Source organism: Anas acuta, chromosome Z, assembly GCF_963932015.1.
Source record: "Anas acuta chromosome Z, bAnaAcu1.1, whole genome shotgun sequence".
Lineage (NCBI taxonomy): Eukaryota > Metazoa > Chordata > Aves > Anseriformes > Anatidae > Anas > Anas acuta.
In genome coordinates, this window is record NC_089017.1 from 49,831,903 (window position 1) to 49,857,110 (window position 25,208).

Genomic DNA, 25,208 nt, shown 5'->3' on the forward strand with positions numbered 1-25,208 from the left:
CCTCTCTCCCCTCCCATTACAACGCCCATTACCCTTCAGGCTCTGGAAGCAGCTACCTGCTGCTTTGAGCAACGCCTCCCGGCTGGCTTGCAGGTAGCTCACGAATAAATAAATAAATGAATAAATAAATAAATAATTTCGAGTGCAGAAAGGGGATTTGCGTGCGGCACTGACAAACATTTCCCCCCACACCCGCTGCTCGGGCCCTCCCCGGGCTGTCGGTGCCGCCTCATGGCGGCGGCCGCTCCCTCAGCGCCCCCTGCCGGCAGCGCCGCCATTACCGGGGCGGGGCGGAGCGAGGCAGGGGCGGCCCCCTCGGCGCAGCCGCGGTCTCCGTGTCGGTCTGTCCGGTGTGTCCGGTGTGTCCGTCGGTCTGTCTGTCTGTCTGTCCGCCGCCAGCATGCCGCGGGAGTTCGAGCTGTGCCCCGGGCGGCGGGTGGGCGGCGACCAGCCCTGCTTCATCATCGCCGAGATCGGGCAGAACCACCAGGGCGACCTGGACATCGCCCGCCGCATGATCCGCATGGCCAAGGTGCGCCCGGCCGGGGGCGGCTGAGGAATGGTTTATTTATTTATGTATTTATGTATTTATTTATTTGCTGCTGTTTTTACAGGCATTTTGAAATGGAGGGGTGGCGGGGGGGGTGCCTTTGTCACTCTGGTGGTGCTGTCGCTGAGCGTGCACCGCCTCCCTTTTCTTTCTGCAGGAGTGCGGAGCAGACTGCGCTAAGTTCCAGAAGAGCGAGCTGGAGCACAAATTCAACAAGAAAGCCCTGGAGAGGCCCTACACCTCCAAGCACTCCTGGGGAAAGACCTACGGGGAGCACAAGCGCCACTTGGAGTTCAGCCATGACCAGTACAGAGAGCTCAAGAAATACGCCGAGGAAATTGGGATTTTCTTCACGGCGTCTGGCATGGACGAGGTACGTAAGCCATAGGGGACTGACAGGGAGAATCCAGCTGTCCTGCCTGCAGTCTGTTACTCATGTGCTATATGAGTCTGTTACTCATGTGCTATAGCTCTGACATAAAGAGAATACCAAGTATGTCTGGACGTTGAGCTTGTAAATGAGGAAACTGGAGGAAAGGTACTTCTGTCAGTGCCCTTGTGCATCTATTCTGATTGACCAGACAGCTGAATATCTTGGAAGATCTGACATTTATGCTGAAGTGTGTATGCACAGTACACTATATTAGAGACTAGGCCTCAGCTGGGCTCCCTAAACAATCGAGACTTTGAGAGTTTAGATCAAAAGGGTGATCTGAATGATGCTTAGCGTTGTCTGCAGTATCAGCTCCAACACTTCAAACTCTCCTGTGCATTTGGACTAGATTCTGTTCTTAATACCTATTATTTCTCTCTCTTATTTTTTTCTTTCTTTCTGCTTACTAAGTTCATATTTCTAAGGAGCACAAATGCATTTCTTTTTCTTTTACTAATCAAGGTGGAGAGGGTCTCCACCTTGCTCTGTTATTTCTGAAACGTTTACTTACTTTGTCAGTGGGCTTTGGGACAGTCAGCCACCAGCCTGGAAACTCCATGAAGCTCATCTGTTGCTGTGTCCCCTTGAAAGTGGTTGAAGTCTTTAACTCTTGCACGTTGCCTACCTCAAAACAATGTTAATTGCAGTATTAATAAGTGCAGTGTACAGTTGAAATGTGTAAACCGGAAAGTCCAGGTAACAGTTAAACCTAAACAGAGATTGCAGATTATGTATTGTTCTAGTTTTCTTTGTGGCCTAGAAAATAATAGAGGAACAAACTGAACGAGAGCTTCCAGAAGCAAGCCAGACACTCTTGCGTAAGGCAGGCACACCGTCATCACTGTCACTCTGCATGTAGCCTTATCCAGGATGGGACAAGGATGGGATTTATCTAGTGTTCTCAGGTGGTCTGTTCAGTGCTTTAAGTGTCTTACTTTCCCTACCCTACCATCAGAGATAATTCCTGATGTATCAGCTTAATCTCCTTTCTTATGATTCTTCGTCTGACATAAAAGTTCATACTTTCATTCTCCTATCTCCTGTTTATTCAAACACCATTATTACATTTCCCTTTTTTCTTCTTGTTGATATTTTTCTTGACTAAGTGGTTTCAAATCCTTGAAGTTTCTTATGTTGTCTTTTCTAGTCCTCTGCCCATTCCCACTGTTTCTGTTAAGAGTCTGTCCTATGGACCAAAATCCTTGAATTGCTGTGCCCCAGCTGAGAGTGCAGCTGCCAAACACTGTAACACCATCAAAAACTACTTCAGACGTCTGATAGACAAGCAGGTGTTTTGCATGTATCACAATAGCCCAGTGCCATGGGCTCTGAAGTAGATCAGGGAAAAGAGGGTGTTGTGATATTTATTTTATTGTGCCTTCATGTGTAAGGACCAGCTGAATAACAACACCTACTCCATCTTTTCCTTTAGGAAAAGAACAACTACACCCAGTAGCCTCTGACTTCTGTCAGAGGCTACTGCATGTCTTTGGGATGTCTTTGGGATGAAAAATCATGCCCTTTCTTTTCCTCCTTCTACAGTCTGTAGTGAAATGCAGAACATCTTTCGTATGCAGCAGCTAATATCACTTTCCACCTCTAAGATCTCTTGTTATCTCAAGGTGCTGTGCTTCTCTGAGCCTGTGGGCACATCAGGTAGTTAACACTACTGACACCTACTTGAGCATCTTCTTTTGAACAGCAGTTACTTTATACAGCTGCTGACACTGCTGGTAGTATTTGTGCTAGCCCTCTTCGGACTTAATCCAGACTTTGCACAGATTGAGGTAGTAAGTCCTTGGGAACATTAGCTTCTGTGAATTGAGCATAACCTCTGGAACTGCAGGTAAATTGAAGAGGTTAAATTGTGTGTTCAGTCGTATGAGGAAGTTCTGCGAAGCAATGTGTGACGTAAATACAAAGATTCTGGGTAACTCCTTTATCTGCTCTGCTCCAGTGTGTACTGGAGACGGAACAGGATCCTGTTGAACCACTCCCTTTTATGTTGTCCCTGCTATTTGAAGTTAGACAGGATCACAGACTGGTTGGTTGGGGCTGGAAGGGGACCTCTGGGGTCATCTGCTCCAACCCTGGTGCTCAGGCTGGTCCTGTTCCGTGAATCTCCTATGAGAAAGCTGCCAAATTCTGTGAGATAGTCACCTTATGAAGAGTGGCATTAGATATTGGGCCCATATGTCATACTTCATTTTGTGCAGTCTCTTCTGATTAGATTGGTGGCTTCTTAATATGTCTTCATGCACAATGCATCTTAGTGAATAAACCACATTAAAGAGGCATTACGCATCCTAGACACAAGCAATTGAATCTGCATTATAGTGATTATAGAAAAATTAGACTGAAGAAGGTGTGAATCTGTTTTGAACGTTACTTTTGTCTTTCTCTGGCACTAAGTTAATTTGGCTGCAACAAGGAATGAGGCAAAGAAATTAAAAGTGTGTGGGGAGAGATTGAAAGGGGGTCAAAGTTAGGTAACTACTTCATTGTTTCTCCCAAATATGAATGAAGAATTTTAATGTCGCTTGTGATAGGTTTGGGATTTTTGTTTTCATTAAATATACTTATTTTCAAAAGGTTACTTACTGATGCAATACTAATTTTAATGGAACATCCAATACTTCCTGAATTATCTCAAATATAGCACACACATTTTTAGAAGGAGGAAGAGTGTAATTAAGATTTGAATAAATTGTCTCCCTGTCTTTTCTTTGGCACATCTTATAGTTTTTTTTGGATATCGCTCATAGAAGAAAATCCATTGTGGCTTCCTTTGATTTGCAAACATGATTTTTCCATGTCTGTGGGTTACTTGTTCTTTGGAAGGGAAGCATTAACTTTTTCCACAAATAGTGACGTGGCAAGTAGCTAGATGTAGTAGTTTACATGTGGTGGGAACTGAGGGGGATCAGCCATTGCAAACAGGTTAGCTAGACAGGCAAAGCTGGTGACAGGTTTCTTCTAAGAGTCAAAAGGCAGCAGAATACTTGTATGACTCTTTAGTGTCAGACCTGTGCAGGAAAGCTACGTGTAGATTTAAGTGCTGCAGACGTGAGGCAGGAAAACTGCCTCTGTGCCTGCAGCACGTTCACTCTTCAGGGGGCTAACGCCCATCTATGGGTAGTTATTCTTCCTGGTAGTGGTAATAAAATCAAGCAAGAGTGCCATGGCCCACAGAGTTAGAGGAGCAGGGGAGCACGCCTGTACGAAGCTGCTGTACCTAGAGCAGGCTTGACCAGCTATGGCCAGGAGACCAAAGAGACTGCCTTGAGACAGGGAACCTAATAAAAAACCTGTGCAAAATCTGTGTAAAAGAAGGAACCTCGGTAATATTTGATCTGGAGGGAAGTCAGAAACTAGCATCCTCAGAATAGTAAATGTTATTCAGGAGTTGGACATGTAAATCCGTTGAGATCTAGCCTTGCCAAAAGTTAGTACTGTTTGATGAGACTTGCATGAACTGAACTGAGCAGACTGAAGTACCTGATGCATCCCTTGCTCCTTAGCTTGTTCCAGTAAGCACCTTTTCCAAAGTCTCACTTTGAATAAAATTAGTCCTTTCCCCAGGGTAACAAATGTTGATATTCTTACTATTTGTCTTCTGATTATATCAAGAGCATTTTGATAACAGTCTCAGAAAGTCATGCTTAATGTTTATATGCATGCCACAAGGCATCTGACAAATCCTGCCACACTATCTATGCTCCATCTTAAAATCTAGTCCTTTGATGGGCTCAGAGTTTCCGAAATGCTAACCTGCAGACCAACCTCCTGAAGCAAAATGGTGTTATCTGCTTTTGATTTATTTGACCTTTTTTTTTTTTTTTTTTTTTTTTTTTTTTGTACCTGATACCATTGATTCGTGAGAAGTATAGGAAGTATAGTTTGTGGGGCTGTGTATATATGTGCCATTTTTACTTAAGCTTTGGCTTTACTGTTTTGTAGGGTTGGGTTGCTTTTATTTGTTTGTTTGGTTTACTACAGCATTGTAGTTCTTGTCTGTTCTTGACCCAGCTGAAGTGGTTTGTTGAAAAGCAGTGGTTTCTTTTTCTTGCAGATGGCTGTGGAGTTTCTACATGAACTGGATGTTCCATTTTTCAAAGTAGGATCAGGAGATACAAACAATTTTCCGTATTTGGAAAAAACTGCAAAGAAAGGTAAGCATTTTCTTTCAAGCAGTCTTGGTAAACGTCACTGTGTCTCAGTAGCTCAATTATTACATAATTCTTCGACTTGATTTTAGAAAAAACTCGTAGGAAGAAAAAAGATTTACCCACCTTTCCAGTTCAATTGAATTCATTCACTGCAAGAATTTCAAATAAGCTTTTGTAGCTTTCTTATGGACCTCACCTTGAGATCTGGGGCAAACCATTTTTATTTTTTTTAATGGCTAGGACGCCCAATGGTGATTTCCAGCGGGATGCAGTCAATGAACACCATGCACCAGGTTTATCAGATTGTGAAGCCCATCAATCCAAACTTCTGCTTCCTGCAATGCACCAGTGCCTACCCGCTTCAGCCAGAGGATGTCAATCTCCGTGTTATATCGGTCAGTGAGTAACAGAGTGCCATGGGTAGGGTACCAGAGAAGAGCTATGTATTTCTATTGCGTTATATTTCCAGATCTTGGGCAAGCTGGAATTCACTTCCAAGATGTAAGAAGAGTGTAATGTTCCTCTAATTCATGCAAACATTGAAGTGAATGTATTAATTGGATCCTCTTTTAGCAGAACTCAGCTTTGAAGAATATGATAAGGTATATTACTGTTGGGGCATTTGCAATTAAACAGAGGGAAGCAGGAGGTTGAAGTGTCACCCCAATCTTTACAATGGAAAGGAAAGTGACACAGACAGTTACCTCCAAGAAGGTGCATGTAATTGAGAACATGATCCTAAACAGGGGTCAAGACCAGAAACTTTCACTGAAAAGGCTTCATGTGAATATGAGAGCTGCAAAGGAAATAGATTATAGTTGCCTTTGCTGAAAATATTACTTGGGTATGCCTGATGCTAATGCAAGAAGAGGTTCCCAAATTGGCCGGTGTTCAAACATTTGCCTACCTTTAGTTTCAGTAGAACTGGGCATGACTGCATTTAATTGCCTGTAAGACTGGATAACTCCCCTGTGTGCTGCAGAAAGGATTGCTTCAGAGTTGAAATATGGGGAGGTGCAGAATCTGCTTTGGATACAAGTTAAGTAGTCCATTGGGTTCTTGGATGAAAATAAAGCACTACTTTATCAGTGTAATTTACAGTGGTGTAGGCTTTGAAGACCTTGAAGAGTACAACTAAATTAAAAAGTGTAAGAAATTGAAGAATAGAGCATACGTCTGTCATTGTCAGTATTGATAATCCCAATGAACTTGTTAAAACAAGATGTTTGGTAATGCATGACTTGTTCAAAAAAAAAATCATTTTGGGCATAACCAACCACTTCTGTGGCGCAGTAACTGCCCATGTTTTCATTGCAGTTATCGTTGTTAAACTTGCTCCATCTCTGAAATTGCTGCCTTGATAATTCAGACCAACTCTGTCCTGATTCCAGGCCTATCAGTCAGCTTTTCCTGATATCCCCATTGGATACTCGGGGCATGAAACTGGCATTGCCATTTCAGTGGCGGCTGTAGCTATGGGTGCAAAAGTAGTGGAACGCCATGTGACTCTTGACAAAACGTGGAAAGGAAGTGACCACCAAGCATCCCTGGAGCCAAATGAACTGGCAGAGTTGGTGAAAGCCATCCGTACTGTGGAAAAAGCAATGGGTTCTCCAATTAAACAACTCCTGCCTTGTGAAATGGCTTGCAATGAAAAGGTAACTTGTGCTTTTGCTTCACATCAGCTGAAAGTCTATATTCATGTGGTGGCTTTAGCCAGCTGGACAGTTGAGCTCCACCACAGCCGGTCTCTCACTCCCTCTCCTCAAAGGAAAAGGAGGAGAAAATACGATGAAAAAAAATACTGAAAAAAAATACTGAAAGGGCTCAAAGGTTGAGATAAGGACAGGGAGATCACAGCCTATCACGAGCAGACTAGCACAGTGACAAACTAAAAGCAAACTAAAAACTGCTCCAGCACAGGTCCCCCACGGGTGGGGGCAGCTCCCCCCAGACTCCCTGCTCCTGTGGGGGCTCCTCTCCACGGGCTGCAGCTCTGGCCCGGGGCCTGCTCCTGCGGGGGCTCTCCATGGGCCGCAGCCTCCTCCAGGCCACATCCACCTGCTCCAGCGGGGGCTCCTCCACCCATGGGGGGGCTGCAGCGTGGAGATCTGCTCCATGGGGGACCCATGGGCTGCAGGGGGACAGCCTGCTCCACCAGGGGCCTCTCCCTGCACAGCCCGCAGGGGAACTGCTGCTGCCTGCCTGCAGCACCTCCTGCCCTCCTCCTGCACTTACCTTGGGGCTGCAGGGATGGTTCTCATTCATTTCTCACTCCTCTCTCCCAGCTGCTGTTGCCTGGCATATTTTTTTCCCTTTTGTTATATCTGCTCTCACAGAGGCCCACCTAGCATCGCTCCCTGGCTCAGCTCTGGCCAGCAGTGGGTCCCTTTTGGAGCCATCTGGAGCTGGCTCTGCTCTGACATGGGGCAGCTGCCGGGCTCTGCTCACAGAGGCCACCCCTGCAGCCCCCATGCTACCAAATTCTTGCTACGTAAAACCAATACAGAAAAACTGCCTGATAATATGCACATTATACTTAGGTTTATATTCTCGGTATTTCAGTTATTGCAGTAGTGTTTCTGCCTCTGCACTCTAAATTTTCTGCTGCTGGGTTGCAGCATGCGCATTGATAATGTGTAGCACACTGTAACGTCTTTGTAGACCTATCGTTTCCTATGGAGTGCTATTTCTTAACTATTTTTACCAAAGCATAATGCTGGCAATTTTGAGTATAGTGCAGTTGTATGCATACCATCCATTGAGGAACTAAGCTGCTTTTGCACTAAGGTAGAATACTGGTCAGTCTAATGAGATTCTCTCTATTCTATTTCTGGGATATTGCAGTGAGACCTTGTCTGATTTCATATTGGGTTTAAATCCTCCTGACAGCCTTGTCAGAGTGAAGGCCTCCATGCTAACTCAAACTTAATTTGGACTAAGAAGTAATCAATGGGGGTGGGAGAGGGAGCAGTCCACCCAACCTCTTTCCAAGTAACTGCAGGTTTTTTTTTTTACCTCTTGGTATTCTGTGTCTAGGAATGTATTTGACTCAAACTTTCTTTTTATTCTCCCTTGTAGCTGGGGAAGTCTGTTGTGGCGAAGGTGACAATTCCTGAAGGCACCATACTGACCCTTGACATGCTGACAGTGAAGGTGGGAGAGCCTAAGGGATTTCCTCCAGAAGCCATCTTCGATCTGGTGGGCCAGAAGGTTAAAAGGCATATTGAAGAAGATGAAACCATCACTGAGCAGGCGGTAGAAAATCACGTCAAGAAAGTAAAGTGCTAAACCAAAGTACTCTGTTACACATTTCATGATGTAGGACTGCCCTACTGCACAACATATTTAAGTATAGCAGCATGGTAGATTAGAAGAAAGGATCCAAGCAGATTATAATTTTCCAGATCCGGTAGCAGGAAGTTTTTTCAGCAAGGGGATATAAATTATGAAAAGCAATTTTTAGAAACTGTGTATCAGTGCGTGTAGAAAATACCATACTCCTTTTCCATTCCACTTAACCTAGATTATTTCGGAGTTTTGCCAAATCAGAGACCAAGGTCTGCTGCTTTCCAGTTTGCCTTTTCTGGTGAGAATACACTAAATCCTAATTATTTTTCTGCACTTCGAATTGTCATGGCGCTGTCGTTTGATGTTTCCCTCTCTCTTCCATCATTTTCCTCATCCCTGCAAAAATAGGATGCTAGTTGGAGTTAAATGCAGAGAAGTGCAGGGTTACATAAACTTAACAGAAAACTTTACACATACAACCCGATGGATTTTTCTCAAGGTGTGTCTTAAGATTTAAGAAAAAGTCTCAAGATAAATGGTTTGCAGGAACCTGCCTAAGGAATAGAGGTGGACAAAGTTGAAAAGAAGCATCACAGTGAAGGGAGATAACTTTCTATTCAGTAATGCCACTGTAGGAAAAAAACATCTTGAGAAAACTAGATTCCAGCATGGCCATACCGTCTCAAGAGACAGTTCCAAGAAATGTAGTAAATTGGATGGGTAGAAAGCCCCCATCTAACAGGCAGAGCCTTTTTTGTACTTTTTGTGAACTAAAAGGCAAGAAAGCAAGCTGGACAAGTTAAGGGGAAAAACCCGTCCAAGATGATCAGTGGAAATAAGTTTAATCAATGCATCCAGAAATTAGCAAAAGCATCCACCGTCAGCTGACTGAATCCTGGCATCCTAATGATTTTTGCAGTTCATTTGGGTATTTCTATTTGTATTTGGGGCAACTTCTCACGCTGGTAAAGATTCAGCAGCCTCCTTGCTGGACTAATAAGCAAAGGCACTGAACTGGGATTTTTGTTTTCCCACTCATTGCTCTTTGAAACAGCTGAGGTTGGCTGCCTGACTAGATCACATCACTGACTAGATCACAGCATGACAGTCCATACTCCTCCATCCACTCCACCCTTCCATCACAGCCTCTTACTTTTCACGTAAGAAGTGCAGTTCCTCTCCCCAGTTGCCTGCAGCCCTTACCTTTGTCCAGGAAGGATCTGCACGGCAGCAGGTACAATGCATCTCTCAGCTAGCTTGGGTCAGCACAAAGCCACCTTGTTGTAAGTTGTCTGCATTTGTCCGTGACAGAACCATTTATTAGTTACGGTTATTTGGAACTTGCTACCTCTTGGTTATGAATTGGTGAAGTATTTTGAATTTGATGGTTGTGTTTCTGTACCTGTGAGCAGTTTACTCTCAAAATGTTTACCCTGCTGCAGTTCTGAGGAGACTGTAGTCCTGTATTTGAAGTGGAGAGAAGAGGTCTTTGAATCCTGTGCTTGTGACAGTCTGTGAGCTCTGATTGATGCAGTATGCTTGCCTTACATTAAGAAACAACTCAATTGTTAAAAGATCTTTTTTTTAATGGCAATTTTAAAAAATAAATTGAGCTTCTAAAACAAGCTATCGTTTTTGTGTTTCAGTGTGTGGTTAGAGCTTGCCTTTGCTAGCAGCAGAGAGGATTCCAGGGCCGATAGTATCTGAACCACCCAAGATTACCTTGCTTGCTTTGAGGGGCAGTGCTCCTTCAGTGGGGCGGTACAGCTGGTTCTAGGGAATGGGGGCAATGCAGGCTCCACAGATTTCTAGGACTGTAATTTATCATAGAATCATCTAGCTTGGAGGAGACCTTCAAGATCATCAAGTCCAACCATCCACTTGACATATGAAGTCCTATCTCTAAGCCACATCTGTTAAATACCTCTAGGGATGGGGACTCCGCCACTTCACTGGGCAGGCTGCTCCCAGGAAAAGCCTTCCCACCCTCAAGCAGATCAACATTCCTGCCTAACTTGGGATCACCTGCAAACTTAATGAGGTTGCACGTGGTCATTTGCACAGGTCATTGGCAAAAATGTTAAAGAAAACTGTCCCCAGAATAGTGCCCTAGTGGAAGCCACTGGTGACCAGCTGCCAGCGGGATTGAACACTGTTCCCTGTGACTCTTTGAGCCTGGGAAGAATAATAAATCATTATCCAAATCAAATCAAAAAGACAACAATTACCAGGCTCAAATACGAGTTGTAATAAACTTTTTTCCAGGTTCTAACCACAGTTTTGCAAATTTTTTTCCATTTTTCCATTTTGCAAATTTGAATCAAGTACAAAAAATATAATGTATGGCACTTTAGGCGGTATATTGACATCATTTATAAATGACAGATCAACTTCCCCCATTTAAAACACGCAGACATTAAACACAATTGGTTTTCTTCAACTTCACCGTTGCCTTCTAAAAGCATCACAGTTGACTCTTCTGTAGGACACAGAGTAATTCATGTAGATCACTACTATAAAGTGGCTTTCATACCAAAACCATGAGTTACAGCCTTGTTTTTACTTCGTTCTTTATGTCAGCTTGCATGTGCCAATGGACCCCTCCCAGAGCCTCAAGGCTGGGTACACTGGCTCTGTGAACTTGCAGCGGAAGGTGTGCAGGTGAGCCATGCCATCTGTAACGTTGTAGAAGGAAAGGATCCCTGCCTCGTAATCCAGAAAAACACCAACGCGGTCAGGGTCATCTTCTACTGTGAGAGGGATCCTCTCCCCCTTGTGGAATGCCCAGTATTCGAAATCAAACCTTTTGATGCACCACGATGCTCGATTCCAGCCCAGGCGGCAGGTTTCAGAGTCTCCCTTCCTGCCGATGGACGGGTAGGCTGCGCCGATCCACCACCCAGTTCCAGCCTGAAGGAGGTCGACTTCCCAGTAATGGCTCCCGGAGAGGAACCCATCCCTGCTTAGCACCTGCCACAATTTATCGAATCGCTGGGGGCCACAGGGGTAAAATACCCTCCTCCAGTTGCAGCTTACAACTAGACGGTCGTCAGACAACTTCAGCCTCGGATGAAGGCTGTCGTATTCCCAGGTTGGCGATCTTGCATCTGCAATCAAAACCAAAAATGTACATGCTGCATTTATCGTGATCCATCAAAGAAGCCCAAAATTACACAAAGCCTGCAAAAGAGCCCACAGCCAGGCAGTGGCTTGGAAACTGCAGTTTTGGAAGGAAACAGTCATATTTTAATTGGAAAACGCTGCACTATCAACATGCACTGATGGTTCAAAGTTGCAAAGGCTTTAAAGCAGGTCAGTAAAAGACAAATATGTAAAACAGTGTTATGTGTGTTTAACAAATGGTAAGAAGAACACAGCTAGCTAGGGAATAAACACAGAGCTTCTACTTTTAAGTGGAATAGTTAGAAACCGGTAGTGTGATGACAGCCTAAGGTTTTTAGAGAGCACCGGAGCAGACTCTTTGGCTGTGAGACCTCATTTCAGTGAGATCACATTTGAAAAATGAGCTGAGTTGGTTTCACAGAGGCACCACAGCTCAGCAGCACGTATGTAGCAAAGGAACAACCCACCAGCTCCCAGGGGACTTACAGCACTAAACTGTCACCTAGCCTGCAACTTACAGAAGAAAAACCACAGTCTGGAACTATACCCTAGAAATCACTGTCTTACTCAGCAGCAGCTCAGAATATTTTCACCATGAAGCAGCTGCTACAGGACTGGAAATCACAAAGCCAGAAAAAGACCTCTATACCCATCCATAGTGTTTCAGAAAGACAAGTAAGCACTACACGAGTTGTGACTAAAAGATGCAGCTGCACTCCACGCCTCCCTTGCCTTGCCATGGCCCCTAACATCAGCTATATTTAACATTCAGGAACCAGTGGTGCACCAGTCGCTGCTGTTTTATACATAGCCTTGCTAGCAGACTGTCTTGGTCTGAGCTGCACACACCTGGCTATCAGAAACAAAGCAGTTTCTGGGGCAAAGGCATACAGAAAGGGTTGCTGAAGTGTAAAATGCATGTGAAGGTGCTAGAGAGCCCGCTGCTGGTAATTCTACCCCCTTCGAACTGTACCTGTTTGCTGCAATAAAAGGGAGAGGGAAACAGCACTGCTAACAGAAGCACTGCCATTTTCTAAACAAAAATAAAACTTTCGTAATTTTAATTCTGGTATTATGACTGTAGACACCAAGTTGAAACTTCCAAAAGCACACCAACCACCACAGGGATAGGTCTCGCACATGCAACATCCTACTGTAGTGACCTCCACTGCACTTTAGGGGTGCAGCACCAGTCAGAAAAGCCAGCGCTGGCTTTCATGCAGTCTGCGTAGGTGTTTTAGGTGGGGGAACGCTGCAAACACTCACACCCACCTGCATGTACAGTTGGTGACAAAAGACAGGAAAACAGGAATTAGAAAGGTAAAAACAGCGTGCTGCAGGATCCTCTCTTGTCAACGTCTCTCTGGCTGCCTTTGGGTCTTGGCTTCAAGTCACCTTCCAAGAGGTAAATGGTGGGGATGCTGTTTGTACAGGACACGTAAGACACTGGGTCCAAAAGAGACTGAAAGTGTCACTTGAAAGTAGGGATGATTTTAAAGGCCTAGCTTCAGTGTCTGCTTCTCTTCGAGAAAGTACTTGAAAAGCTGTGCAAATTGTTGGTGTCAAGTCTGTCAAATTTGCCTGAAAACCTAGGTTTTCACAAAACGCGTTCCTAATAAATAAATTGCTACTAAAATGCAAATATGTCTGTTGCTTAAAAAAAAAACCACCACCAACAAACAAACAAACAAATAAACAAAACCAAGAACTGAATGGCATCTGGATGCCAGTATATGAGAGCATGGATGTGAATTTGGCTAGAAAAATAATGCAAAACAGCTGGAGTTGTTTGGATTACTGGAGGACGTGCCATGTTTCCCAAGTAGTAGAATATCTAAGTGACTTTAACTCCAAATACTCATTTATCACTAAGGCTTGACAATTTTGCTGGACTATGAGCAGCTGCATCCAGCATCTTAGTGAGGTTTGTTATTTTTAGGTTTAAGAGTTGAGATATAGTCTTTTTGGCCCTTAGAGAGATGTCTGCTCACATGTGAAACAAATGGAGTACTTTCTCTATGAATCCATCAGGGGACAGCCTGAAGGAGATGGATAAAGACTGGCATTCGTGAAGACTGAGAGCCCACTTCACAGCCAGACAAAAGCTTCTGCAGTGCTCTCTTTCTGGCTAGAGCTCATTGACGCGTACTACCTGTCCTAGCACCCTAAAAAGATCAAGTTATGGTTACAAAGTGAATGACTCAGTCTGGATCCTGCAGCGCAGAGATGATGCAAGCGTGGAAGGACCTACTGCCATCACAGCCAGCAGATGCCATGTTAACAGGGAACCTGACAGCTTTTGGATTAAGAACAGCCACAGCACTCATCTGCTGCAGGCCGCTGGAAATGTTCATTAGCTTTCCATCAGGGAGGTGAAACAATTTGCTATACATCTTCCCTACCAATACCAGAGGAAATGATGACCTGGGGATTGTCCCTAGACACACTACATAGAATCACAGAATCGTTAAGGTTGGAAAAGACCTCCACGATCATCTGGTCCAACCCTCCATGAATGTCTTTAAAAAAAATAAATTATCCATTAACTGACTCACACACTGCCAGTTTCGAATAAAAACAAAGGATCAAGACTTCACAGGCAGAAACTAAAATTCCTTTCCCAACTTGAGGTAGAGAAAAGGGTACTGGCTCTCAAGCAGGGCTAAGAATTTGCTCCTCCCAAACAGCAGGAACCCTCTTAAGAGACCTGTTCAAGATAATGAACAGGTGGTAGCACACATTCATTGACTGCTTCAGTGATTAAGCCACGAGTGTTTGGAGTGCTTCTAGCTTTTGTGCAACCATACTTACGTTTTAAGAAAAGCAACCGATCAACAGGAGACATGGTTTTCAGCATTGTTCCAGGCTCCTTCTTTGTGGTAGCATTCAGGCTGCTGAAAACGTCTGGGCAGAAATCAAAAGGGACAGTTTAGGTAAGTCTATCAGTGGAAGAAAAATGCTCTACTCTCAAGATTTTAAAAATAAAATAAAACAACAGGGGGGATTTTGTAAGACCGTTTATTTGGGTTTTATCTCTTTGCTGTGAATTCTACCCACATCCTGAGTAAGGTATACGGTCACCCTATATGCCAACCTCATGGGACAATCTGTACTACTTTTATTGGAAAAAAGACACTCACTCTGCAAACTTTCTACTTTAAGCTCTTTGGATAGCACGGAGATGCTAGATCCCAGTGATGCCACGGGACTTCACAACCCAGCACAACCCTAGGCAAGCCCCTGCCATTCCTCCAAAACCACCCCACACACCAGGTGAGAACCAGGTGAAAGAGAAACCTCACGTGTTCCTACATCACCACAACTATAGTAACATAACACCAGTGCTGCCAGAGAACAGCACACATACCTGAAATGCTTGCTTTCTCCAGCTCAGTTTACTTAGTAAAAGAAAATTACAGACCTCACTATATTTAGAAGGAGGCCAGGAGGAAGCAAAATTCACAGCACTCTTGCAAATACCTTCTTTAAGCCGGACCTCTAGTGGTTTCTGTAGAACGGACTGAAGCCCTGTCATGAGATGCTTGTAGTAGTTGAGCACATGCTCAAATGAGAGAGGTATCGGGTGACACTGTTCGAGCTGGCTCTTTGACTCCTGCAGTTCCTTCTCGATTTCTATGGATTTCTGAGGGCAGGAAGGAAAATCCTCCAGTTAGTATGGACAGTGGCATGAATGGACTCTTCCCACCAGCTCCCAAACACCAGAGGGCAAGGACAGCTCCATCACTAGGTGAACATCAGGACCGTAACAGGGAACCCTTGCTGTGCTCAGACTGTTTAACAGCCCATGAGGAAAGAGAGGCTGACATTTATCAGTAGGCATGAAGAAAAGCACTCCAGTAAAATGAGCTCAGGAAGACTGGCATCTTTTGCAATTAAAGGAATGAGCCAATTTAGCCTTCCTCCTTAGGTTCCTGGAGAGGGCTGCCTTTCCTCAGACGTTTGTGTTACACTGTGTAAGGAAAGACCCAATACAGCATTAACCTTAAGGATGAGGAGACAGGCCTAGCTCATTTCACGTATGCTTAAAATTAATGTGGTTCTCATACAGACCTGACGTCAATTCCATGATATGAACACCTAACAGCTCAAAAATCAGGAAACAAACCAGTCACCAAAATAACAACAAAAAGAAAAAAAAAATCAGTGAGAAAGATGCTGCTTACATACAGAAGGGTCTACTGAGGCCAAACACTAGAGCAGTGACTAACCAGGGAGTATGAGGATAAGAGGCAGAACGAGACCACACAATACCACCTCCAGAAACTGAATGATATCATTGTTCTGCTGCATTTCTCTGATTCGATATGAAAAGGTGTCCAGGGCTGCAAGCTTTTCTTGACAGGACTCCATCTGCTGAGCATGTGCTTCCAGGGCTTGCTGAGTCTTTTCGTCAATTAAATTTCTCGCCAGGCTCTCCTCCTCGCGAAGCAGTAACTGGAGCTCAGTCATTCTGTCTGACAGCTGCTTTTTGGTCATAGCAGCGTGTGCCTAAAGGTGAAGCAGAAGAGTGACCGCCCCAGATTCAACAGACCATAAACATTCCAGCTGTCAATGACATGTTTCTGTTGAATTTTACCAATTTGCTGCATCTCTTTAGAAATGAGTGTTCACCCAGTTAAGGGCAAGCACAGTCAGGATCTTCCTGCTTGTCTCCTGGATGGAAAAGCGTGAGGGCAGATTCTGTGATGCTTATTTATGTGGAAAACACAGTTTTCATCTGTAATGTAACCAGGCCAGGTACCAGGCCGGGTATCAACTGCTACAAGCAACAGACCTGGTCCTTTGGTAGCAACGCTTTGTCCCCTTTTTAAAGCAAGTTAGGGTCAGGGAGCTGCTGGGAAAAGAAAGCATCAAAAGGAAGCGACAGCAAACCACAGTGTCCAAAGCTCTTCAGAGATTCCTCCAACTTTTACTGATATTTTTGTAATAGAGAAGTTCAGAGATGCTCCTTGGAGCAAAATGCTCTATAAATGAGGTGGAACTTAGCACACTTCCCCATTCTTGGGGGAAGTTAATAGAGCTTTTCTTGTTTGCTACACTCTGAATTCAGTCAGACTGAATAATGCAATTCTGTGCAATGCAACATCCATCAGTAAAGTCAGAATAAAATAAGTTGTAGGGTTTTGGCTGAGCAGGGGATGAGGGCCAGGCCTTTAGAAACTCTTTCCCTTCCTCTCTCCCTTTGACAGTAGTATGTTGTAATGTACACACGAAAAGCATTCCTTTCCTGGGAAGCAACAGCTATCTGGGTCTGGAGAGCTACAGACAGAGGAAAATGTCTCTCCTTGGAAAACCACCATCCAGGGGAGAAAGAAGCTGTGCTTTACCTTCAGATCATTAGCAGCTTGCTCTATACACCTTCTGTTACCAGCCTCTTGTTCCTTTCTCTCTTCTAGATCCTTCAAACACAGTGTCAGGAGTTCCTATACAGTAATAAATAAATGAATAAATAAATAAAATTACTGTTTCACAACATCTGTAAAAACCAACTTTCTTTCCTTATCAGTGAGTATGTTACAGAAACAGTTTATAAGGCTGTCCAGCAAGGCCAGTGGAGGGAGATTAAACAAATATTTCATCATTTCATCTGCTGCCCAGTGGTTAAAAGGTAAGATACATACAGATGTACACATTATGCCACCTTCATAAGCAGCAGAGAAACCAATGGTGAAAAAAACGTTTTCATCTTGAAATCTATGGCATTGTGTACTAGGTCTATGTGGAAAAGTTTTGTTAACAGGGGATCTGCAGGGGTGGCCTCTGTGTGCAGAGCCCAGCAGCTGCCCCATGTCACAACCACAGCCAGCTCCAGACGGCTCCAAAAGGGACCTGCTGCTGGCCAGAGCTGAGCCAGGGAGCAACACTGGGTGGGCCTCTGGGACAGCAGACTGAAGGAAGGGAAAAAATACTGCTGTGCTACAGCAACTGGGAGAGAGGATTGTGAAAGTGTGAGGGAACAGCCCTGTAGCCCCCAGGTGAGTGCAGGAGGAGGTGCTGCAGGCAGGCAGGCAGCAGCAGTTCCCCTGCAGGCTGTGCAGGGAGAGGCCCCTGGTGGAGCAGGCTGTCCCCCTGCAGCCCATGGGTCCCCCATGGAGCAGATCTCCACGCTGCAGCCCCCCCATGGGTGGAGGAGCCCCCGCTGGAGCAGGTGGATGTGGCCTGGAGGAGGCTGCGGCCCATGGAGAGCCCCCGCAGGAGCAGGCCCCGGGCCGGAGCTGCAGCCCGTGGAGAGGAGCCCACGTGGAGCAGGGGGCCTGGGGGGAGCTGCCCCCACCCGTGGGGGACCCGTGCTGGAGCAGTTTGCTCCTGGGGGATGGATGGATGGACCCCATGGTATGGAGCCGTGTGGGAGCAGTGGTTGAAGCTTTGGAGACGAAGCGTCAGGGACTGCCCGCAGCCCCATTCCCCATTCCCCTGCACTGCTCAGGGGGGAGGAGGATAAGGAGCGCAGAGCAAAGAAGTGATGTTGAGCACGGGAAAAAGGCAGAGGAGACTAGGGAAAGCGCTAAAGCTGTTTCTGGTTTTGTTTTTGCTTTTTACTATCCTACTTTATTTTTAATTGGCAATAAATCAAGTTAACCTTCCCCAAGTAAACAGCAATTGCTGAGTGATCCCCCATTCCTGTCCTTGCTTCACCCCAGGAGCTTATCAATCTTATTTTCTCCCCTGGTCCTACTGAGGAGGGGGGCTGAGAGAGCTGCTAGGTGGGTGACCAGAGAAGGTCAACCTGCTGTATTTTCAGATCAAGACTGCATGTTCATCCATTCAGCACTGAGGGGCAGTCACCAAGCACTTCCACACAGACCATCAGCAGGGGGCTCTGTCTAGGGTCAAAACCCACTGAACCTTCAGGGTGCTTCCTGGCGTGCGAAAGAGCAATCAGAAACACCCACTACACTACAGCAGTGCTGCAGCCAGCGGCTGCAACAACAAATATTTACAGCTTGGCACCAGTGATACCCGACGGCAAGGCAGCCCCATGCACTGGTGATGTTCACACAGCCTCTCAGCTGTGGCAGGCAGGCCAGCTCCGCAGCTGCAGCTCTGTCGATGTGCCCGTCCTGCAGCTGGGACCCAAGCACAAGGGCGAACTCACTGCTACATCCCCAGCTCTAACTGCGTTTAAACTCTGCCGGGGGGATAAACAGAGCCCTCGGGGTTCTGTGTGGGCTACGTGGGTTTGCGTTGCTGACATGTGGCTCCTCTGGAGACGCATGCAATTTTTCACTCAGTTACGAGAGAGAGAGACAAAATGGGCTGCAGGAAAAAGCTGGGGAGTCCATGTCTGGAAGCCCCTTGCCACAGGCACGTATGTGTGAGCAGACAGATGTTTCTCTTGCATGGAACAGGGAACTCCAAGAAACTTGGGGCATGACACCTCTTCCAGCCACAATTTTCCAGTCTTGACCCTGACGCACCACTTAAAAGATTCACAAGCTCTGCCTGGTGATAACCTTCCCCCATTTATTCTAAAATTTGCACCCTGCTGCCTTCCTCAAAGACCAGCCAAGAGAACAGAGCAAAATACCCCCTTTCCCCTTCCTTCCCCGCCAGCATCACCCATCACCCAGCACTCCCACCCCACAGGCAACACGGTGCCAGCCCCAGGCCGAGCAGCGCTCCGGGCTGCAGGGAGGAAACCGAAAGCTGCTCCCAAGGGCAATCCTTGCAGCAGGCGCTGTGCACAGCTTATGCCACCCGCCCTGTGCACCCTGCTCCAGCTCCCTTAGGGGCTGCCTGGATGCAGGAGCCCGGTCACTCAGCTGCAGACACGGCCAAAGATGGGATTTTCACGAGTCTCCCAGCTCCAGGCAGGCACACAAGTGCTCATTCCCTTTTCTTCCTTTTTCTTTTTAATTCCCTTTTATTTTTTCTTCCTTTTTCTTTTTCTTTTTTCCTTTTTCTTTTTTTTTCTTTTTTCTTTTTTTCCCTTTTCCTTTTTCTTTTCTTTTTTTTTTTTCCTTTTTCTTTTTTCTCCTTTTTCTTTTTTTTTCCTTTTATTTTTCTTTTTTTGTTTGTTTCTTTTTTTTCCTTTTTCTTTTCCTTTTTCCTTTTTCTTTTCTTTTTTTTTTCCTTTTTCTTTTTTCTCCTTTTTCTTTTTTTTTTAATTTTCTTTTTCTTTTTTTTCTTTTTTTTTTCTTTTTCTTTTTTTTTTCCCTTTTTTTCCTTTTCTTTCTTTTTCTTTCTTTTTCTTTCTTTTTCTTTCTTTTTCTTTCTTTTTCTTTCTTTTTCTTTCTTTTTCTTTCTTTTTTTTCCCTTTTCCCTTTTCCCTTTTCCCTTTTCCCTTTTCCCTTTTCCCTTCCCTTCCCTTCCCTTCCCTTCCCTTCCCTTCCCTTCCCTTCCCTTCCCTTCCCTTCCCTTCCCTTCCCTTCCCTTCCCTTCCCTTCCCTTCCCTTCCCTTCCCTTCCCTTCCCTTCCCTTCCCTTCCCTTCCCTTCCCTTCCCTTCCCTTCCCTTCCCTTCCCTTCCCTTCCCTTCCCTTTCCCCTTCCCTTTCCCTTTCCCCTTCCCTTCCCCGTCCCTTTCCCCTTCCCTTTCCCCGTCCCACCTGCCGGTGCCGGGCGGCATGGTGCAGCAGGCATGCCCGGTGCCCGCGGTGCGGCCCCAGCGCGGGGCAGAGGGCGCAGACACAGCGGCCGCAGTCCTCGCAGAGCAGCTCCAGCGGCCGCCCCGCGTGTGCCCCGCAGCCCCGCCGCGGCTCCCCCAGCGCCATGGCGGCACGGGGACGGGGACGGGGACGGGGACGGGATGGGGCCGGGCCGGGATGGGGCCGGGCCGCGGGGCGGGCCCGGGGTTGCTCAGCCTTCTCCGGGCTGAGTGAGGTGCCGGCTGCCCTCCCGGTTTTGTTTGTTTTATGCGTTTTCCGCCCGTTGTTTCTGCCAGCGAAAGCCAACCGAGCGGCTCAAACAATGTCCCGGAGGGAAAGCGATGTGGAAAACAGGATGGGGCTGACGATGAGGGTTTATTTCCCTGTGTGGCTTCACTGCACGCGTGGATGCAGGAGGCTGTGGGGAGCTGAGCTCCCTCTGATAGCAAGGGGAATGCCACAAAGCTGCACGGATGCTCAGGGATTCACAAAAACTCTCACTGAGGGAGCCTTGCTCAGAGCCTTACAGGAGTCGCAGGACAGTGAGGGTTCACAGCAGCATCTGGGACCATCTGGTCTCACCATCCCACACAGAAAAGGGACAGAGCCTGGTGTTCCTCAGGCAGTAAGGGTGAGGGTTTCACAGCCTCCTTGGGACCGTGCTGCAGTGTTTGACCATCTCCATGGGGAAAACTTCCTAGTGTCGAGTCAAAATGTTCCTCGTTGCACCCTGTGCCATGCCATTTCACTGTGCACTTCCAAGGACAGCTGTGGCCCCGTCACCTATCTCCTCCCAAAAGGGAGTTACAGACAGCCTTGCGATCTCCTCCAAAGGCTGCACAAGCCCAGTTCCTCCCATGTCTCCTTTGCCATGCTGTGCTTCACCCCCACCACTCTCTGAGTGGCCTCTGCAGGAGGGCTCCCCCAGCAGGGCCAACACACAGCTTGTGGCTGGTCCCCATCACCAGAGGGACACACTGTGGGAAGGTGTTCAGCCCACGGACCTGGGCCCTTTGGGGAGCACAGCTGCTCCCCAGCCTGCTGGTGCCCAGCCTGAACCGCTGCAGAGGGGTTCCTTCATGCATGGGATGCCCCCAGATGTGGCTTTTGCTTTGATCTTGGTGGGATTCACGCTGGTGCCTTTCCCCAGCCTGTCACAGTTCCTCTGCAGAGCAGCCCTGCCTGCTGTCACCTCCCATCCACAGTCACCGTGGGCTTGTTCTACCCCATTGCCCTGTCTGCAGATAAGGACATTAAACATTCCCAGGAGCGGTGCTAGCACCCAGCTGCGGCCTGGACTTTGTGCATCTGATGGCACTGCTCAGTGCCGAGCAGTGCAGGGGGCTCTCTGTCCGCCTGCTGGCCTACCAAACATCCAAACATCTGCTCCAAACATGCATCCAAACAGCTGCTCGTCAGCTTGGCTGGGAGGGCATTACATGTCTGTCTCTGTGTACGATTCACAGGTTCTGGTGAGGGTCTGGGCTCTTTCTGCACCTTGGCAGAGACACTGGCGAGTGAGAAGTGGCAGCTACACAGCATCTGTAGATGTCAAGCAACAGGAAGCCCCCACTGCACAGAGTGAATGTGCCCAGGGAGGGGTAGAGGCTGGGGACCAGCCACCGTCGGGAAGGGTCCCCACACTGCGTCCGGAGCCTCCTGTGTGCAGAGGAGGGGCCTTGCTGTGGCTGGGCAGGCAGAGCAGCTCAGGCAGCTGCTGTGTCCCCTGCTTGGGGATGTGCGACCTACAGCCGTGCCCAGCCTGCCTCACAGCACAGATTTGGCTTGTCTGGGTTTTGTTTTTAAAGAGAACTTGGGCAAAAGGCTGAGTAAAATCCTCCTTCTGCCCCCATTTCCCATACTTCTTCATAGTTTCCAGCAAAAAACAAACAAGCAAACAACAACCTGTTGTTTTCCTTTGCCACGACCCTTGTTATCTGCGATTGTTAACAACTACCATAGGACGCAGAAAGCCCATCCCAGGGACCACACCATCTTGTTCCAGGGCAGAAAGGAAGCTGGAAAGAAGAAGCCCTGTCCCTTCCTGGGGGAGGAGTTGTAGCATTTCTGTTTGGTGTTGTTACCCGTGCGCTAATTTTCCTGCTGTCCCCTTCTTGTACTGGCCTTGCTTTGTTCTATGTTTCCTTTTTCCTTATTGTGTTTCAGCCACAGATGCTTTGTTTCCTACAGACAGGCCTATAACTAGCAATAAGGGGAAAGAAAAACACCCCTCCCTATCTCCTCCCCCCTGCCTGTGTTTATGATAGCATTTTATTTTCACTTTCTGTTTCTTTGCCTTGCTTGTCTGCCATGCTGCTAACTGCTGTATGAACAACACTGCCCTAGGCCAACCCAGCAAAGGTAGCACTGAAACCCATGTGCATTCATTCACCAGGAACCGAGATTTTCTAAAGAACGGGCAATCTCCGTGTCCTCTGCTCTTTGCTTATCCGTGACACCCTGCTGTTTGCCTGCTCTTCGCATGCTTGCTGAACGCTGCCACTTGCACAGCAGGTGCTCCTTGCCCGAGTAACAGGCAACGAGTAACTTCCTTAATACTGTGTAGGAAAAGCACGAGACAGCCCCGGCTCAGCTGAAGCATTTTTACCTCACATCTCACCCTAACACGGCTGCAGGCCCCGTGTTAGGCCCAGTGCTGAGGCCCAAACCTCCGGCCTGCTGCAGCTCTGCTGCCTGTCGCTGCTGTACTGAACGGGCTGTTTTGTGGTAAAATCAAGTGCTCGTCAGTAGATGGCATCATCAGTTTCAGAACCGCCACAGCCTAACCCACCCGCCTCCAGCACCCTCTGGGTGTTGTGCTCCTGCAGCCACTTGCACGGTGAGGGCAGTGGGATCCTCCTCCAGGCTGTCTGGCCTCCACATAAAGTGTAGGGCACTTATGGATCGCTTCCCCTGCTCTTCCCAGGATCTTTCATGCATTTTTCCTGCTAGAAAACACTTTTCACCTTTGCACACACCTGCCCGCTGCACTGAGTGCCTCAGGCATCTCGCTGCTCAGTGTGCATTCCTCTGGAGACCAAACTTGCTCTGTGGCCCTTGCACAGTGACTGAGTGGCAGCATTTCCTCTGATATTTAACCCGTGGCCTTCCAGCTAACGACTGAGGATGGCAGAAGACTCACAAGAAGTGGTCAGGATCAGCAAAGACAGCTGCTATATAGGCTGAGTGTGAGATGTTGTGGCACAAAGGGAAGACGGCGGTCAGGAAAGGAAGATCTGGGGGCAACTCTGCTCTCCAGGCTGGGACTGGCTGTGGCCAAACTCCTGCTGCCCCTGCAACCTGCTTTACATGGGCAGAACAGCCAGTGTCTGGGGGCAGCAGACATGGATCTGCTGGTGTCTGAGCTCAGGCTCAAGAAATTGTTTTTTTTCAGGAGTTTCAGCCAGTCCATACATTCCAAGTTACTAGGAAGGGAATACCTTCACGTACTTGCTGATACCCCTGTCCTATAGCCATACTTGCATGGCATGGTAAGTCCTCCTTGTTCTGTGGAGATGCACAAAAAGCACGACTGGGCTCTTTGTTCAAGCGGTTTCCTGATGTAATTCAGTAGGAACTTTGCACAAGAAGAGAGCATGAACTCTGTGGGACCAGAAGGGCAGTCTTTCCTCCAATTCTTTCTCCGCTTTCCTCCTACGCACCAGCAATTTACTCTTTGCCCTGTGATGGTACCACTGCATCTCTTGATGCTGGCAGAAACCAGAAAGCTGCTTTTAACTAACTGCAGAAGGGAGGGTTAAACTTGTTTGCTTGCGAGTTTATAGCATTCTTGAATGCTGCCCCCCAGCTGAAAGTTAAGGTAAAGTGGCGGAAAGCCAGCACGTGGGCTGGTGCTAGAAGCAAGAAACCTCTGCCAAAATCAGTACTTGAGATCAGAAGTGTTACCAGGCAATCAGTGCTGTGGTTTGATGAGAAAATTCTTGGTAAAAGCTTGCAAGGTCCCCAGAGTTCAGCTTTGCGACTGCCTGAGACAGGCTGCTAAATGATCCTGCTTTGACAATGGTGACCAAGGCAGCAAAAACACACTGAAGACACAGAACGTGCAAGACTTCTCAAGCAGAAGCATAACTGCTCAGCCTATTTTCCCAAGTGTTCAGTATCTGCTGGGATGAGATAGGACACAGGAGCTTCTGATCAGTGCTTTCCTCGTTATTTTACTCCTACCTGCAAAGACTGCAAAACTGGGCTCATGGTGGTTAGTGAAGCCTCAGATCAGCCGGGCAGGAAGAAGTGGACAGATTTCCTTGCAGAAATGCACTGTATGAAGATATCCTAGGGAAACAAGACTTAGCTTCATAACTCTATTCATCTGGAAGGACTGGAGGGCTCTATGTATTGCAATGATGCAAGGGGAGAGAGATGGGGGAGAACTTCACTTCTGGCCGAAATTAAGGGCAATTCCTGGGTTACAGTTACACGTGTTCACGGATTTATAGAACAGCTGGAGCTTGGCTTGGTACTGAGGATTAAGGGATTTAGATTTTGAAGGTGGTTGTACTGGGAGCAGCAAGGAAATAATATACTCAGTTAACAGGAAACAAAAGCAGAAAACCTACAGGGTTGGCAGTGAGAAGACAGTCTGGCAAGGCAGACCTGCCACTTCACCTACCAGCTCACAGGTATGTTTTCTGAGCCTTGCCTCCCCACTCAGAGGCTTCCCGACGAACAGCCAAACATCCGCTTTTCTTCTGCACAGAAAGGAACTGCAGAGAGCTGCCGAGGGTTTCTCCTTCTGCTGAAGGCCTGCCTCGTGCACTCACACCGTGACAGATTATGAAGCAGGCACCCGTTACAGTACCATCCATGCAGCACCGAACGCACAGTGCGTGTAGAAAAACTATTGCAAAAAGGATTGGCGTTGTGTGGCTGGGAGAGCTGCCTAACTCAGCACAGCCCACGGGAACGGTGGGTACGGCTGTAGCGTGGCTTTGACCCGGTGCTCAGAGCCTCGCATAGGTTTGTGCTGCCTATTAGATACTCTGTGTAAATGGAAACCTTTTAAATGTATATATATT

The 25,208-nt window shown here is 47.0% G+C and overlaps 2 protein-coding genes across 3 annotated transcripts; one reads left to right on the forward strand and one right to left on the reverse strand.

Moving 5' to 3' along the window:
- Positions 1 to 295: 295 nt before the first annotated feature.
- On the forward strand, positions 296 to 10,068 carry NANS (N-acetylneuraminate synthase). Its single transcript, XM_068666559.1, has 6 exons — positions 296 to 532; positions 708 to 923; positions 5,056 to 5,155; positions 5,393 to 5,547; positions 6,544 to 6,810; positions 8,234 to 10,068. The coding sequence occupies exons 1-6, from the start codon at positions 401 to 403 to the stop codon at positions 8,441 to 8,443; spliced, it is 1,080 nt and encodes a 359-aa protein (XP_068522660.1). The 5' UTR covers positions 296 to 400; the 3' UTR covers positions 8,444 to 10,068.
- A 599-nt stretch (positions 10,069 to 10,667) lies between these two features.
- Positions 10,668 to 20,357, reverse strand: TRIM14 (tripartite motif containing 14). 2 transcript variants are annotated; one of them, XM_068666556.1, is made up of 6 exons: positions 20,134 to 20,354; positions 16,915 to 17,010; positions 15,842 to 16,075; positions 15,047 to 15,209; positions 14,378 to 14,470; positions 10,668 to 11,550 (listed from the first exon to the last, which is right to left on the reverse strand). In XM_068666556.1, the coding sequence occupies exons 1-6, from the start codon at positions 20,296 to 20,298 to the stop codon at positions 11,015 to 11,017; spliced, it is 1,287 nt and encodes a 428-aa protein (XP_068522657.1). In that variant the 5' UTR covers positions 20,299 to 20,354; the 3' UTR covers positions 10,668 to 11,014. The 2 variants fall into 2 exon arrangements, with proteins under 2 accessions (XP_068522657.1, XP_068522659.1); XM_068666558.1 differs by lacking the exon at positions 15,842 to 16,075 and having other exon boundaries at positions 20,134 to 20,357.
- Between the last annotated feature and the right edge of the window lie 4,851 nt (positions 20,358 to 25,208).